A 16,922-nucleotide genomic window follows, 5' to 3' on the forward strand; every position below is an offset into this window, starting at 1 on the left:
GTAAGGAGCTTATTTCAGTATAAGCTGTAATTACTTCAAGGGCTATAAAAAAAATCTTTAAAACTTTTATCAAAGTTATTTTGTGTTGTTATTGCTTTCTGTGATGTGTCTGGATTTTCCAAACAGCAAATAATTCTGCACTTATCTTAGTTCCTTTGATAATATTTTTTGTGACAGATCTACTGAGACTCTAACTACATTATTAACATTAAAAAAAAAAAGAAGAATGGGGACAGCCTTTTCTAAATATGCCTGTAAAAAATCTTGTATGGCATTGCTGCTGCTTAAATACTAGTCATGGAAAAACAAGAAATGTTTTAATCATATAACCTCGTACAGAATAATGTAGCCAGGTATGAGTTGTTATGGTGCTAGGAATAACCAGCACGGCCAGCCTTCTTCAGCCGGGCAAGGTTTGCTGGCTCAGATGAGCCTTTCTGAAATGTCCATGCTGTTGGAAGAGATCCTTGCAGCGACAGAGCCAGCTACGTGCTCGGCAGCAGCCTCACAAAAGGCCGGTTGTGTCGGGCCAGAGCTCACCTTTCCCAGGGAGCCACCCCCGGAGAAGGCTGCAGGGCCCGCAGCCGCGGGCAGAGGAGGCAGCCGGTCCTCCCGAGGGCAGGAGGGGAAGGAGACCTGGGTCTCTGCTCCCAGCCAGCCATTGCTTTGCCTTCATCCTGTCTTCTAGAAAAAAAAAACAAACAAAACTGTCTGTCTGCTGTTGCAGCTTAACCCCCCTCTCCTCCCTGACGGCTCTTCTTTCAGTGGGATCGGTGTAACTGGAGAGGCCTGGACAGTGGGCTGCTCACCCCCCATTTCTACTTCACATCCAGCTTTGTTGTTGTGACGGCAATAGTTTGTCTCTCAGAGACGGGAGCAGACTGCAGTACAGCCTTTAAATACTTGTAGGATTACTGGGGTCCAATGCCTGGAAGGCAGCGATTTGTAGGAGTGGGCACCCATGCTCAAGAAACCGGCTTTTCCCTCTGCATTCTGTAGGGAAGTTCGCGTGTTTAACAGAGAGGTTGCAGTGCTGCTCTGCGAGCGTGAGCTGCTCCTCCTTGTTTCCCCAGCTGCCCATGCAGCTGATACCCAGTTATGAGAGAGAAAGTGTCTGGTGGAAAGGAATCAGAAAGGAGCTGGGGATTACATTTATCAGGCAGAGACTGGGATAGGCTTTTGGGCCGTGTCAGCTATCCCAAATCCCTGTGAATGGGGCTACGAAACTTGACAAGTCAGCTTCAGATATTTCAGATCCCATTAAAGATGTAAAACCACTGACAGAGCTGAACTGCTTACGGATGCTAACCCGGCTTCTCGTGAAGTCGTCTGACTCCAGGGAGAAGGTTCAAGCAGAGGATTTGAGCAAGTGATCGTCAGAGACACGCAGAAATGGAGTGTAACGACTGAATTGGTAAACACAGTAATACTCGATAAAACCGATAGCTTCTGAAGTTTGACTTGTTTTAGGTAAGCTCTTACGAGGCAATGTTTGCAACAGCTGATTCTGTTCCTGTGAATGATTATGGGGTCACGGATGAAAAGTTCTCCTTCCAGTATGCAAGTGGACAAACAAGCGAGCCCAGTTTGAAAGAGCAAGAGACCAACCAGGTTTCCCAATGCCTAAATTGTCTCGCTCGAGTCCAAAGGTACTTCCTGATCTTGCAGTAGTCTAAACAATACAGCATATGAAAATGCTGTAGGGAGTAAAGATCTGCCTTTCCTTTGCCTAGCAGGCTGAGCGTGCAGCAGGCTTTGAGAGTGTTCAGGCCTGAGGGCACCCACTGCAAACCGCCCTGGTCTGTGGTGAGCTGGCGAGGCTCGGGTGCAGGGGAGAGCTGCTCTTCAAGCCTGGAGCACCCAGGAGCCAGGGCTTGCATCCTGCTGTCGGCACAGCCAATTGCCAGTTAATGGATTCAGCAAAAGCCATGCATCCTCTGTGCTGATGACGTGTGGAAAGGTGAGGAGGACTTCTGCTGCAGCAGAGGAAGGGCCTGAGAGTGGGTGAAAGCCTGTAGCTGCTTGCAAAATGGTCCCAGCGCCTCAGCAAGGCAAAAGGGGGACATCTCCCCCCAGGGAGGCTGAAGGGAGAGCACCGAGTGACGGATGGGGACAGCTGAGATCTGGTCAGGTCTCGCTAGGAGCCGGGATCACGTTTGTTTCCTGGCCGTGCCCCGGCTGCAGGTGCCTGGGTGACCCTCAGGAGCAGGCAGGCACTGCAGCCCTCAGGCCGCCCTGCAGCCCTCAGTCCCGCTTGCCTCAGAGTCATCTCTCAGCATCCCACGGGTTTTTTCCAGTCCCGATTGTTCTGCAAAGCACTAAGCTCTAGATCCAGACTTAAACACTCCATTACTACTTTTAGGCTCTAAATCCAGCACACAGACTTCAAACCCGTGCTTAGCTGTGATTCTGTGCGACTGCGTGACTCTCTCGGTTCACTGCTTGGGCCTTTATCCCCGCTTTGCATTTGTCGGCATCCCCAGTGCTTGATCACATTGCATCGCAGACATTTAGTGTGTGTCCCAGAGCGAGCAGCAGAGGGGTATTTGCATAGGCTGCTGCTTTATTCACATTGACAAGTCCTCTTAGTTCATTTCTTTAACTCTGCTATACAGAAAGCTACAGCGGCAGCCAACCGCACTTAGAGCAGGCATATGTGGAGCGATCTCTGTAGTTTCTTCTTTGTTTTGTACCTTCTGACTTCAGCACGAGCTGCACAGGAAACAGCAAAGTAGATGAGCAGTGCTTGAGAGCATATCGCTGCATGCTCTGTACGTATCTCCATTTTAGGTGCTGATGGGAATTGTTTCCCCTCTTGCAGCAGTGCCTTGTTTGTTGTTCTCTCCCCCCATTTTTTTTTTTTGCCAGATGGAGGACAGCTAAGCTGTCACTGCACAACGCGTCTGCAGCACAGGGCAGGAGCAGACTCGTCAGTTGTCCACGCTTTTCACCTGCTGGTAAAAATGCCCGTATTGAGCAAGCACACCAACTATTGGTTTTTTAAACGTTCCCCATAGCAATGATCTGCCTATACACAGCCTCCTTTCATAGAGGCTTCTTTCATTTTATAAGCATTAGTTTAAAGGAACTCGCGGTCTTTCAGGAATGAAATAGTGTTGAATATGCGGCTGGGAAATTGAGGCATAGTGAAGATATGACTGGAATTAATTTACTGTAACATCTTAGCCAAAACACAGTAAATTCCCAGACCACTGCTCCTGTTGTTTGAAAACCTAACGTGGTTATTTATGAGAGTCATTAAGTGCCTATTGTATGTAATGATCACTAATTAATATCTGCAATGCCCAAGGGTGTTTTTTATTTTCGGAAGGGGGGCAGAGGCAGGAGAGAAAGACAAAACGATGCATGAATGCTGTTGTTGCTGGTATTGCCTCTTGCTTGCATGCTGTGGTGGTGGCATGTACCAAACACAGAATGACAGAGCGGCTTTGTATTGGTGAGGCGTTCGTTGATGCTGATCGGCAGCCTGCTGGGGCTGATCCATTTTCTGTTCTCAGGTGAGCGGTTCAGACACCGGGGCTTAGTCAGCCCTGGTTGACACAGATCTCTATTAAGACGTGGGTTTATTCTCTGGGCTTTTTTGAATTGTGACAAAATTCACTGGTAAGATTTGCTTGCAAAGCAGCTTTTGCTGCCATCCGAGTTAATTTATGATGTGTTTAAAAGTTTACCATCAGATAACTGTATCCTAGGGTAACGCAATTTTCAAATAGACAATCCTGGATTTGTCTGCCTACAGAATAGCAAGTGTCTGGCTTTGAACCACTCTATCCAACTGTGATTTGTTTAGGCTTCCTTAGAGACACTTAGCTTACTGAATAATTTGTTACCCCATGCTTGAGATGAGTGCTTCTCTTAGAGAGGAGCACTGTGCCTGCTGCTCCTCCCTGACAATTATTTTTGTTTTCCGTTGATGCAGGGCAGTCAACCATCATCGCTGGTTCTTCCAAAAGTTTTAAGAGCAGTGCACTCAGACAATATTGTTGTGAAACGGAGCTCCTGTGTGCCCAGTCCCTTGGAGGACAGACAGCATCACACTTCTACACAGACAAATAGCTCTGCATGGGTGCAACTTGCTTTCATTTTGTCCTTGCTGGAGGTGGAACTGTTCCTATTTTGTGTATGTGAGTGTTGCATGAGTATTTGTCTCTGTCTGGGTGTCTTCCCTTTAAACACAGGACTGACGAATTGCATGTAGCACAGGCAGTTGCATTGCAAGTGCTGCGCACTAGGAGAACGACTCTGTAGGAGTCCAAATGTAGCACCACAATTCCCTTTATGTCCTCTCCAATAAAGCGTCTTCACACTCTAATTAAACAGCAGTTTGACATGTTTTTGCAGTTTTGATTGCCTTTGAACTTTGGCACTGTGATAAACAAACGTTGCTTCCCTGCCTACCAGGAAGATGCAGCTTCTTGAAGCAGTTTCTTCCCTTAGTTCTGATACAGCAGAGCTCAGCATCGTGTTTTCATGGCATCGTTTGTGAGCTAATGCCAACAGCAGAGAAGGATGGCAGCTGCCATGGCGTGATGTGATGAACTGGAGATGCTGGAGCGCTGTTTTTGCTTTGATGGCCCCTTTTAGCTAGTTGAGATTTCAAACGCTAGCGCTCAGTAAACACTTAATTCTTCACACCGCAGTAGGTTGGGGCTGGCGGCAGTGCGCAGCCCGCTCCTTCTGATCACTGCGAGGCGGTGCAGACACTTCACACGTCTGTGAGCTGCAGTAATTAGAGGGGAGAAAGAATGCAGGACGAACGTACTCATCGTCACGTGGCATAAATGAGAATTAAAATTGTCAGTCAGTTCTCTGAGCAGTTTGCTCACGTTTTGAAGTTTGTTAGCGACAGAAGCAGAGCTAAATTCAGAAAGGCAAATGTCACACGCACAAAGCATAAAATGAAGGGCTATAATGGAAGTGGGTTTGAGAGCACTGATCTTAGCACAGATTCTTGGAGCTGTCTTTGCTGATACCTATGAAGTAAATAAAGCTTTCAGTTTATAGCAATTCAGACTCATTAAATTACTTTGGATTTCACTGAGGTATTAGTTTCTGTCTAGGAACTCATTCCCTGAATATCTTCCATGGCAGATTTCTTCAAAGGTGGCAGACTGACACAAATCCTCAAAATACCAGTCTAATCATTCTGCTCTGTACTTCCCAGTCACGTTTTTAGTTTTGAAAACGCCTGGTTTGGTTTCATTTCCTGGTAGGGAGGTGAGGTAAGGCCAGCCAGTTCTGTGTATATGTGGCTAATGAGGTTTGTTAACATATTGCAATGTGTCTCAGTTAGCAATTAAATTGGAAGTCAGAAGTGAGAATATAAAAATCTTCATGTACTTAATGATAAATTAACTGTTTTCTTTCACATGTACGGAATATATTGTGACGCACACACAGATATAGACACATGCGACTACATCGGTGTAGGACTCGGGGAGGGTTAATGTTTGACTGCTTGGCAGTGCTCCGTTCTCAGTAGTTTGTCTGCCTGCAAACAGGGAGGGGAAGCGGGCAGTGGGGAAGAAGCAGCAAGGAAGAAACCCTCCGGCACAGCTCAATGGCAGCATCCCTGAACGCTCGCAACCTTGAGGGAAGGTACAGCAGGATGAATGATTAAGTATAACGCAAAAGATAATGATGTGAGAGTCATTGTAGATGGCCAGACAAAGCCTTTCCTAACATGCCATGGTGAGCAAAAGGATAAACAGAATCTTGGGAGAGAATGGAGCTGGGTGTGAAAAAAATTCAACACTTTTCCTACGTAGTCCTGTGGCTTGTGGTGCCTCCAGCACCAACCCTGGCAGCAGGAATCCCCGGGCAGGGCCCCAGGGAGACCTGGGGGCTGTGGTCACTGCCCGAGAGAGGCTTTGCACATCTGTTTAATTTGCACATCTGTTTAATTTGCACAGCGCGCTCGTGCGTCTGCACCCCGGGTGTTATGGAGGAGACTGGTGATTACCGAACGACGTTGGGAAAACAAATACATTTGGCAACACTGTTTACTGGGCGAGTAAAGTTTTCTGACTCCAAAGGGTCGAGTTGCGTTTTCATGAGGTGAAGCGCAGGCGAGCCTTCTGCTGGGCGGGACAGATACACGGCAACCCTGGGGGCCTAAAGCATAACGTCCGGGTCCTGGGCACCACAGAGCTCTCAGCCTTCTCGCTTCCACTCTGCAGGTGTGAGAGGAAATTTCCCCCTCGGGCCGGCAGCGAGCCCAGCCCCGGGCAGCCCCTCAGGGCCGGGCCCCGCAGAGCCCAGCCCCGGGCAGCCCCTCAGGGCCGGGCCCCGCAGAGCCCAGCCCTGGGCAGCCCCTCAGGCGCTGCGGCCGGGGGGCGGGGGGGGCGCGGGCGGGGCCTCGCTCCGTGGGGGCCCCGCCCTCCGCGCTGCCCGTGACGCGCAGGCCCCGCCCCTCGAGTGCAGCGGGCGGGGTCCGCTCGGCCGGGGAGGGGGCGGGGCCTGGGGAGGGGGCGGGGCCTCGGGAGGGGCGGGGCCGGGCGGCAGTCGGGCGGCAGCCGCGGCCGGAGCGGGCGGCGGCCGAGGTGCGGCATGTCCAAGACGCTGCGGAAGAAGCGGCACTGGCTGAGCAAGGTGCAGGAGTGCGTCGTGTCCTGGGGCGGCGCGGCGGGCCCCGACCCGGAGCTGCTGCGCGGCGGCGCCGAGCGCGGCGAGTTCCCGTACCTGGCGGGGCGCCTGCCGCCGGGCGGCGAGGGCGCGCCGGGCCCCGCGCTGCTCTCGGGCAAGGCGCCGGCGCCGGGCGACGTGCTGCTGGAGGTGAACGGCACCCCCGTCAGCGGCCTCACGCACCGCGACGCGCTGGCCGTCATCCGGCACTTCAGGGAGCCCGTGCGCCTCAAGACCGTGCGCCCAGGTGAGCCGCGCCGCAGGCCGCGGGCAGGCCCGGGGGAGCGCGCGGGGCCCGGCAGCGGCGGGGCCGTGCCCGCCTCCGCCTCCGCGGCCCTGCCCCGCGGCCCGGCCCGGCCGCGCTCCCCGACGGCGGGGGGCGGCTCCCTCCGGCGGCGCTGCCCGGAGCTGGGGCCGGGCCCGGGGCGGGCCGGGGGGCCCCGGGGCGAGCGCGGCGGTTGGGCGGGGTCGGGGGGGGGGGTTCCCGCTGCCCCTCGGAACCCCCCCCCTGGGGCCCGCCGCGTCCCGCCCGGTGCCGCCCCCGTGGGCGCGGGGCGCGGCCGGGGCCGGGGTCGCGGCGCCTCCCGGAGCGCGGCGGGACGGGGCCGCGGCCCCCGGGCGCCCTCGGCCCGGCTGGAGGCGGGGGGGGCCCGGCGGTAGCGGGGGGCGAGGAGGAGCTCCTGGTCCGCGTGCTCGCGTTCCCCGCGGGTTCGGGTTAATTCTGAGCGCGCTTCGGTTAATGAGTGACATCAGATCGCGCTGCTAAAGCCCCGTTTATCAACGCGTCTGTCAGACGTCAGGTTAGTGCTGAGCGCTAACCAGTGCCTGCGATCGCACACGTTAATGATTCACAGCGTAACGAGCTGCAGACCTGCTGCTTTCCTGCTCACAATCCAGGGGTGAGCTCGATGCGTTCTGCGGAAGCTGTCTTAAAACTGTTCTTGTCTGAATCCCAACCGATAGCAGTATTTCAGTGGCTGAAACCTGAAACACTTCTTTTACAGCCTCTCTGTGTAACACCTGTTCTGTGCTTCTTTCATAACACCCGGGTTGCTCTTTGACTCTGGGTAACGCGTATCTTAAATCAGAGTTTCCTCCTTTGACCGCTAATTAAAAGTTATCTTTGCTACAGAGATTGAGCACTTAGTCTTGATGTGTATCGCCTGTTTAAAAAAATGAAACCTGCAGCACCTAAAAGCACCTACAGAAGGCTGCTAGGCTTTGAGAGATGTCTGTCTTCAAAAATTGGAAATCCTGTCTGAATGAAGAAACTAGAAAAGAACAAACTGCTGCAAGCTAATTTTAAATAAAAGAATAAATAAATTAAGGAACAAATTGTTAAAGACAAGACAATAATAAATCTTTTTTTTTTTTTTTTTCAAAAAAACTTAGTGGAAGATGAAACCATATTAAGAATATCAAATGAAATTCTTGTGTGTTTACTCTGGAGGGAAATGGGATATTCCCGTACTGGGACTTTCCGTAACAGAGAGATGTCTCAAACTTTCAAGTTAAAACTGGCAGAAAAGATTTGAAATAAATGCATGCAATGAAGAGCAGAAAATTGCCGGAGCCAGATGATGCTCCTTAGGAGTCGTAAACGTGAGGCACTAAACAGGAGTGCGGTTCTGTTCCTTAAGTCGTTTGTGGAGCAGAGGGATAGAAGGTGAAGAGCATGGTGCCCGCTGGACGGTGGTGCTGGGCTCCAGCAAACCGGCAGCACCGATGGCTGATGCCAGCACGCTGGCTAAAGCCATGGTGAAGAACGAAGGTACCGGGCGCGTGAATAAACGCTGCGTAGTGAGTAGTGTGTGTTCTTTCTGTGGGAGGAAGTCCGTTTAGCTTTCAAAGGCTCTCCAGCTGGTTCAGTGACGTGATTTGGTGTAGCTGGGTTTTCGGGCAGGCTTTCGGTGAGGTATCACCAGGCACTGAATCGGGTGCGGGTGGAGCTGTTGCGTGCCGGTGTTGCTGGTGGAAGGTGAGAGCAGAATTCTCCTGGGGATTACGAACTGGCTAAAAGGTAGAAGCGGTTTTCTCAGCAGAAGGAAACTCCTGCTGGTGTCTTGCAAAGACCGGTGTTACTAGGCATAGTCATTCTGGGCTTGTGAACTAAACACTGGGTTGAGTTGTGTAAAGAGAAGTAGCATTTTTATGCTGATTTTATGTAACTTTTGGAACAAATCAAATTCATGCTTCAGATCCAGCAGTTTTTCCATACTAGAACATATTGCAAGCTTATTTACCACATCAGATGATTTTGGCAGTCATTTTCGGTGTTAGACTCAGTGTCCTTAAATGCGGTATTTTAAAGCAGACTATTTTTCTTGTTGCCTTTTTTTTTTTTTTTTTTCAATTGCCACAGTAGCACTCGGTGGAAGTACTCCAATTAGGGCATGTGTGATGAGAGCTGTTGGCAAGGCGTTCTCAGAGAAGCACCACGACTCTGGCTTTGGCTTCCCTTCTATCCACAGCGGCCCGGGGTGGTCCAAGCTGGCTGACCCGAACGGTGGAGGCGGCTCCACGGGCACCGATGGCTAAGGGGCTGTGGGGGCGGTGGTGTGTGGTGCTTGTGGGATGGCAGAATTCTCAGAGACCCTAGTTGCCAGACTTCTTAAGGTCCCGTGTTCCATGTTACTCTCCAGCCCCAAATGCTGTCTTTCGAATGCGCTGCAAGGCAGGGAGAGCCTCTGGCAGGCAGTGCGCTGCTTCTGGGTGACCTCTGCATCGGGCCTGTGCCGCGTCCTGCTGCCGCCCGCCTGGCAGGGAGGAATTTGTTGCCTCATCCCTTGATCTTGGGGAGAGTGTGAGGCCTTGATGCTCGGTGCCTACATCTACATCTTAGAAGTGCAACCTCAGTGTTTGAGAGCTGGCTCCATCTTCTCGGTGAAATCTGGTGCAGGTGTCCCAGTGGCCTCTGACAGCACGTCAGGAGCCTGGACGTGTGCTTTATTTTGAGCATCCTTCGTTGAAGGCAGCAACAGCTTTAGTTGACAGCAGTAAAATCTGTCTGTGATACTTCTAGCAATCTCATAGAAAATTTAAAATGGAAATTTCAAGATGCTGTTTAGTCTTGTTTGATAAGACACTTGAAAGATATGAATGCTAAATTGAACACCATCTGTTAACTGCACATCACAAATGAAGGACCATTTTGTTGATGAAGTTCTTCCTTCCCTCTCACTCTGTTCTTCCTCGTGAAGCAGAACAAGACCAGTGTGCTGCAGACCGGGGCTCAGTGCTGGTGTCACAGCCACGCTCTGGGCCGGGGCCGCAGGCGGTGGGAGATGCCCAGCCCTGGGGCTGGGAGCCCCTCGGCAGCAGGGGCCGTGCAGTGAGGCCTGCAGGAAGGCTGCTCTCGAGTTTCCTGCCAGTATTCCTGGACCGATGTCGGGATCGGAGTTGTCCAAATGAAAGTTAGGTATTGCTTCATTCTAGTTGGTGCTTGAGATTACAACCGTGCTGTTATTTTTGTATCGTTCGTCATCTTGATCAGATGAGGAAAAACGGCCGTACAGAGCAGTAAGGCTCTTTGTGCTACGTGGTGTTTGTGTGTACGTGCATGCGTGCTAACATGAGCAGGCTCATCGTAATGAGCGCATCTGTATTTTAGCCACACTTGTTAAATGCTGGTTTCAAGCTAATCACCTGCTTATGTGCATCCAAACGATGGCTGCCAGGTGGCTCAAGGACCTTCCCTGTCCAATGTCACTTGGATTAGTACTTGTATTAGCCCTGTAAGTAGCTGGCACTGTTTCTGATTTTTTTTATTCGCATTATGGAAAAACCGAAGCATTTTGCTTGCAGTAAGTCAGTCCATCATCTTTCTGACTGCTCAGCTCATCCTGTAAATGTACCGACTGGTTGCATGCGACATTCAGGTTTAGCCTGAAAAATATTTGTATGTGAAGCTGAGCTTACTTGCTAAAATACTTAACAATCTCACTTTGAATGCGTTTTTTCTTTATGGCAGCATGGTGGCTAAAATGCATCAAAAGTAGGTTGCAGACTTAAAGTTGTAAAGCAGCAAGCATTACTGGTTATCTGCAAGTTCCTCCTTCTGGAGCCTGAGTTGCCAGATACTATGTAGGAAGGAATGTGCTTTCCTTCCAAACTAAGGAGCTTCGATGCATAAAGCTACTCTGTGGCAATTATTATGGTTTCATGTAACTAGCATCTGGGAAGAAACAAGCAGAGTCATGCTGCTCTTCCACTTCCAAACCCTGTGGAGTTTTGTCCCTTGATTATTGGAGAACGGATATCAACTCTGTTGTAACTAAATTGGTCTGTAATCAAGAAACGCAGTGAGCTTCCAAATGATTAAAAGTCCCCTTCAGACTATCTTTTGATTTATTTATTTTTTTTTAAAGTCTCGGTGCTCCTGAAACTACTAAACCTTGATTTCCTATGTGTTTATTTCATAGCTGACTGTCACAGCTTCAGCTGTGATTAAGACTTTTTCTCCAGCGGGGGCATTATCGGTGACCTCCACTGGGGATTCTCTGACATATGCAGTAAGTTCAGTTCAGGTTAGGATTTTTTTTTTTTTTTTTTTACCAGATGGGGCTTTTGGAGGACCTCCCCGTTCACACTCACGGGATCTTTTTCGGTCCTTTGCCCCCCGGTGCGGCGCCGAGGCGCGTTGCTGCTGCGTGCACTCAGCCAGCCCGCAGCCTCTCGATGTCCGTTGCGGCTTCAGGTCTGTTGCTTTACTCTGGCTTGCGATGCGTTCGTACACAAAGTGAGATGACCGACGGGTGGATGTAGAACTCTGAAGTTCTCGGTACCGAACTAATTTGGTTTTTGTGTCAATATCTTTCACTAAATCATGTAACGTTCTCAGGATATAGGAATCTTGAGGATATCAAGGCCTTACCTAACCAAAATGCTCTCCGGATCAAAGTCTACTACAGATTTACCAGAAAACAGTAAGATGCATTTTCTCACGTGACTGTGAAATTGTGTAGTAATTAATCTGTGAAGTGCCCGTTACCAAAAGGAGTGGAGGGAAGCGTTCAGAGGCCAGTTGTGCGCGGGGTCCTTCCCCTGAAGCCGGAGGCGTGAGATGACAGTGCAGTGACTCAGGCCAGGATGCGGCGCTTCAGACATAATACTTGCAGCTGAGTACGTAAGATTGATTTACATTTTCTTTTGTGCTTGAGGTAGGCGCTGAGCCTCTGTGTGGGGGTAAACATTTGCATGTTTGGCAATTAAGGCAGAGAGGAGCGCACACAGCACTGAGAGGCTGTTTTCACAAAATCTGATGAATTCTAAATGTGCCGTGTTAAAACAGAGATCAGAATACACACTAGGATAATTTTGCCTCTCTGAGGAAAGGCATTACCCTAATTCTGTGTTTCTCTGAAAGCTGGCAGTAGGCCAGCTTGGTGATTAAACAGACCAGTGTGTTACTGTGCTAGTCCGGGGAGATGAGGAAGTCGGCTCGGGTCCTTCAGGCTTCGTGCACACCGGGCAGTGGTCTTCTGGGTGCTGGTCTGAAAAACGGTCCCTCCTGTTTGAGAAAGCATGAGAGACTGACCCATAAAAAAGAAAAGGTTGATTCATTTTACCACACTTGGAGGTAAAAACATAAAAAATAAATGTACATGTTGTTTCCTATAACAAATGTGTAGGGTATCTCAGGTTAGTGAAAGTGGGCAGAAGACAGATGTGCTATCTTTATAAAGAAACCTGAATAAGAAACTTTCAGCTGGGCGATGTCACTTTCGTCCAGCATTGGCAAGAGCGATGGTGCATCACGTAGCAGTTTGCGAGAGCCACCTTGCACTAAAAGCTCTTAGTTTGCATCTCAGGTGTGTGGATGCAGGGGACCATCAAGCGCTTGCCAAGGGATTGGTATTAGCATTAGTATGTGTATGTAATTTGTAGTCTTGTTTCTCCTATTCATCTTTATATAAACATGTTATTCTTGGCATAGGACGTGCTGCCATTCCCTTTCACATACTCCTTTGTTTAAATCTCACTGCAATGAGTACTGTGATTTCACTGGCTCTCATTATTCTATTCTTTCTTAGCGTGTTAGTTTCAAATGATAACGAGGCCTCATGTGGTTTTTGCTACTGTGCTGCTTAACACCATGGTTTTAATTTGTACTTTTTTGTTCCCTTCAGGAGAGCCATTCTGTTCCCTGTTTGTTTGCTGATGTCTCTCAGGAGAGACCTGGCAGAACAGCACAGAGTAAGACCAGCATTTACCTTGAGCTGGCGGAGGAGCCGGTAGCGCAGCGTCTGCTCTCCCAGTTTGTGAGCTTCAAAGCTGCCACCAGTGTCCCTGTCTCCTCCTTGTGGGGCATGGGAATTACACTAGAACTGAACAACTGAGCACTTGTATTCCAGTTATTCCTGGAAGGAAAATTTTCTTATTCAGGTAGACAGCTTTGATTGAAGTTTTTGCACATATGTTTATTGGTTGCAATAAGGAGGGGTTTTTTTCCTTTAAAAAAAAAAAAGAAAAGCAGCTTAGGTTTACACGTTGGCATAGAACTAACTTGTTTGAAATCCTTGAAACTGTCCATTGCCACTATTCTACAATAGCAGGAGACTTTATTTTCTATGTGAATGAAGCCAAGAATGAAATAAAACGTGAATCTTTGTTAGAAGCTGTGATTTCAACTACAGATTACTTCATAGTTCTTGTCTAAGTATTGCTCTTGAATTCCTGGCTGGCTTTAATGAAATGCTAGTCAGTTGTAGAAAATGGCTGTCTTTTTATTCTTTTTATTGTCTTAGAAGATTCAATTTCCTTAATTTTTTCAAAGAAGTTTTTTTTTTTTTTACTTTTAGAAGGCGCTTCAAAACAAAACTGTCATTTTAGAATTTTCCCAAAATAAACAAGCTGTGCTTGTTTAACTTGCTTTGCACCATGCTCCTTTATTATTATAACATCTGCTTCAAGATATTGTTCTTTAAAATGTCTTAAAAATATAAAAAGGATTATGCATTCAAATTGACAGCTGAAAAAATTACTCTAGTTTTGATTGTTGCTCTGTTTTAAAGTCTTTTGAATTCATTCTTCTGGTTCTTGTTTTTAATTCAAGATGCTTCCTTTTAAGAAATATCTTATAATGTTCATGGACTGTGAGTTAAATTGCACATTGTTCCCTGAATGGGAACAGTTTTCTTCTTTAAGGCAATGGTATTCCTGGTAGTACTGGATTTGGATTAAGAAAAATATGAGCACTTTGTATTTGAGAGTAAATTCCTTATTTAGTTCAGCTGAACAGGAGGTGAGAGGAAATGCAGTGGGAAGACTGCAGATTTGTATTGATCTGCTATACCAGTCTTCGAAACCAGAATTCTCCATAATTCACCTTCTCTGTTGCTGATGGGTATTAGAGTCTGTGCTGAATTATTCTGGTTTGGGCCCTTAGTGGGTTGCGGTGGGGGAATGGGACCAGCTCCCAGGTGACATGCGAGCAGTAGCTGAATATGTTGGGCTGGCTTCCAAGCTCATCAGTCTTAAAATCAAGAGCGTATTCTTCTGGTGGAAAGGGGAGTAATCCAGCAAGGGCGCTCGTCTGCGTGGTAACAAGGAGATTGTTGTCAAGGCACTGAGGGAAGAAAGGGGTTGCTACTGTGGGTGCTGCGAGTGCAGGGACACTGGAGTTTAATTTTTCCATACTAGTCAAAACCTCTGTACAAGCTATACTAATTTGCATCAGTGCTATTTGATGCGAATTTGGGTGATTTAGTTCAGGTGTAGCTTTCAAGATGAAATAAAATCATAGCAATCCTTTGTTCAAACTTATGTCACCGTGCTTTTGTCATATACAAATGCAATGTATTAAAGTAATGATCTTATGTGGAAATGTAATTTCATTTGCAAAGCACACCAAGGCTTTTAGATACGACAGTGGGCTTTCTCCGAGTGAGCTGTCAAAAATGCTTGCTTGAAGCTATTTTTCAATATGTATGTCTCATGAGCTTGTAATTTTTTTGTGAATTATTGGCTGCTTTTAATTGAATGTAACTTCCTCAAATTGAAAATCACTAGTGTGTTTATTATCAATCCTGTGTCACTCTTCAGTTGCTGAATAGTAGTCTAGCTAGTGTAAGTTGATTCATCTCATGAAAATAATTTACAATATGGAAGTAATGCGTTAATTCCTTTAAGCTCTGGATAACCATCTCTCTTCAGTTACCTGTATTAAAAAAGTAAAACTTGAATTCCAGGTCTGTCAGATCATGGTACACTTGAATATTGATTTTTATTGTGTTCTACTTCAGTGCTGCTTCATTACTGGCTTTTGGTAATAAATACAATCAGACTAACAGCTGATGTATTATGAATATGGATTGTGGATGCTATATAAGTATCAGAATTATCCTCTTTTTTTGGTATGGCTGTCTATAAATGTTGTTTCTACCTGCATGGTAATTATTCTTTCAAAAAGGTGGTGAAGACAATCCATGAGGTTAATGTGATTGTATGTGAATTACCCATTACTAAAGTTGTCTTCTTGAACCCACTCCACTGGGAAAGAGAGAAAATGCTTTCTTATAAATCCAGACTAGCATTGTCCTAACAAGAACCTAAACCAAAGGCTTACTACAGCAGCGGTTGCCAGAAAGCTCCTACGTGTGCGGTGTGCTCGGTCGGCCGGGCCGGGCCGCGATCTGCCCGGTACTGCTCGGAGGAGCCCAGTAGCAGCCCCTTGTCCGTGGGGCGCCTTGGGTCTGGCAGGGGCACGGCCGGAGCAAGGCGCGAGCGGCTGTCGGAGCGTGGGGCGCTCGGAGGGTGACTGCTCGCCTCACCGCAGATAGCCACGGGTAGAGGAGATGAGAAGAAAAGGATCGCCGGCCGCGTGGAAAAAGCCCTATGCCATGAGACAGAGAAGGGTGGAAGCAGAGCATGAAGGAAACAAATGCGGGGAACGGGAACGTGCTGTGTAGAAGAGCAGGACTAGGGGTTTGTTGCTCCTCTCGCAACACAAATAGAAGGAGGTAAGCGACAGCAAATAATTGGTGATAACAGAAAATGCTTTTACAGGTGTTACTGTGCCTAGAGCAGCCACTGAAGTAGGGTTCATCGAGATTCAGTAATTGTTTGAACTTTGGCTAAGCCTTGTAACGTTTACAGCTTTACTGACTTGTACATGCTAATTCAGAACACTGTACAGAAAGGCACAGATGTTTAGCTTTTTTCTTATGATTCCTGTATATCTCCTGCTTTGTTTACTCTTCAAAGTGAAGACTTGGGAACACTTCCCTCCCATGCACTGTTATTTACAACTTCTTCGTTTTGTCAGCCAAGTGGGAGCTGTAGAAACTTGTGGGATCCCCACACATACGGACACGTCTGTGCCTGGGTAAAGTTCTTGAAGTGCACTGAGCAGAGAGCAGAGCCTGGCTGCTTCTGTGTCGATGTTTTAAAACCTGTTCCCCAAGTCTTGGGGCTGGATCACAGAAATGTCTGTCAGAGTCGCCCAGAAACCACCGCAGCCCTCAACATTCATATGTGTGTCTGAGGTTTCCTGGGTGAAGTGGGGATGTGATATCCTTCCACCTTGGTTTTGTTGGAGGGGCCTTCTGTAGCTGCTCAGGGCTGAGGGGCGAGGGCAGCCTGGGCGCAGGGCCCCAGGGCTGCACCAGGCCCCGGGTGTTCACCTCCCGGTTCCTCGTCCTTGGTGCTGCCCGGCTGTGGTGCTGCTGCAGGAGCCACGAACCGGGCTGCAGCCTCGCAGCACCCATGGGCGCTGTGCAGGGCTGCTTCTGGCAACTGCCCCAAGACTGTGGCCGGTCCTGTGGCGGAGAGGGCAACCCCAGGTGGAGACCTGCCTGTTTCTGAGGGTGATTTGTGAGGTTTGCTAACAGGAAGTAAAGAATAGGAAATTGGATTTATTATTTTTTTTAAATAAACTAGCCTTCTTAAATGATCGTTTAACCAAATGCATGTTATTGCATCTGGAAAATATGAATCTGAGTGACATTTAATCCATCCCGTATTCTTGGCTTGTAGGTTTGCAACATTCAGTAGCTGTTCGCAGGCTATTATGCGTTTACATAAAAACACTTCTAGAAGTTCTTGATTTAAGATCCATCACAGACTAAACATTGAAGTCACTTGAAAGAACAACCATGATCCCCTCCTTGCCCACCCAGCAAACAACCCACGTGCATTTTTAAGCCTGGCCACTAGACATTTCACTTCTTTGTAGTGTAAATTTAAATAAAGATCTCATGTCATGGAAATAAAAATGAATGGCTGGTATGTTCCAGTGTTGTTTACTTTCTGGTAAGCAAATTCAGTTTAAGGTATGC

General features: G+C 48.2%; 1 protein-coding gene across 4 annotated transcripts in view; it reads left to right on the top strand.

The window, feature by feature from the left end:
• Positions 1-6,207: 6,207 nt before the first annotated feature.
• The window catches only part of MAGI3 (membrane associated guanylate kinase, WW and PDZ domain containing 3), a 73,564-nt gene continuing 62,849 nt past the window's right edge, over positions 6,208-16,922 (top strand). For 2 of the 4 annotated variants that reach the window (XM_066983113.1, XM_066983117.1), the window contains exon 1: positions 6,504-6,892. In XM_066983113.1, the coding sequence (XP_066839214.1) occupies positions 6,571-6,892 (322 nt within the window). In that variant the 5' untranslated portion in view covers positions 6,504-6,570. Of the gene's footprint in view, positions 6,893-16,922 lie in introns of all 4 variants that reach the window. The other 2 variants (XM_066983114.1, XM_066983112.1) reach the window with 2 other exon arrangements.

Source organism: Anser cygnoides, chromosome 25 (genome assembly GCF_040182565.1).
Source record: "Anser cygnoides isolate HZ-2024a breed goose chromosome 25, Taihu_goose_T2T_genome, whole genome shotgun sequence".
In the NCBI taxonomy this organism is placed as follows: Eukaryota; Metazoa; Chordata; class Aves; order Anseriformes; family Anatidae; genus Anser; species Anser cygnoides.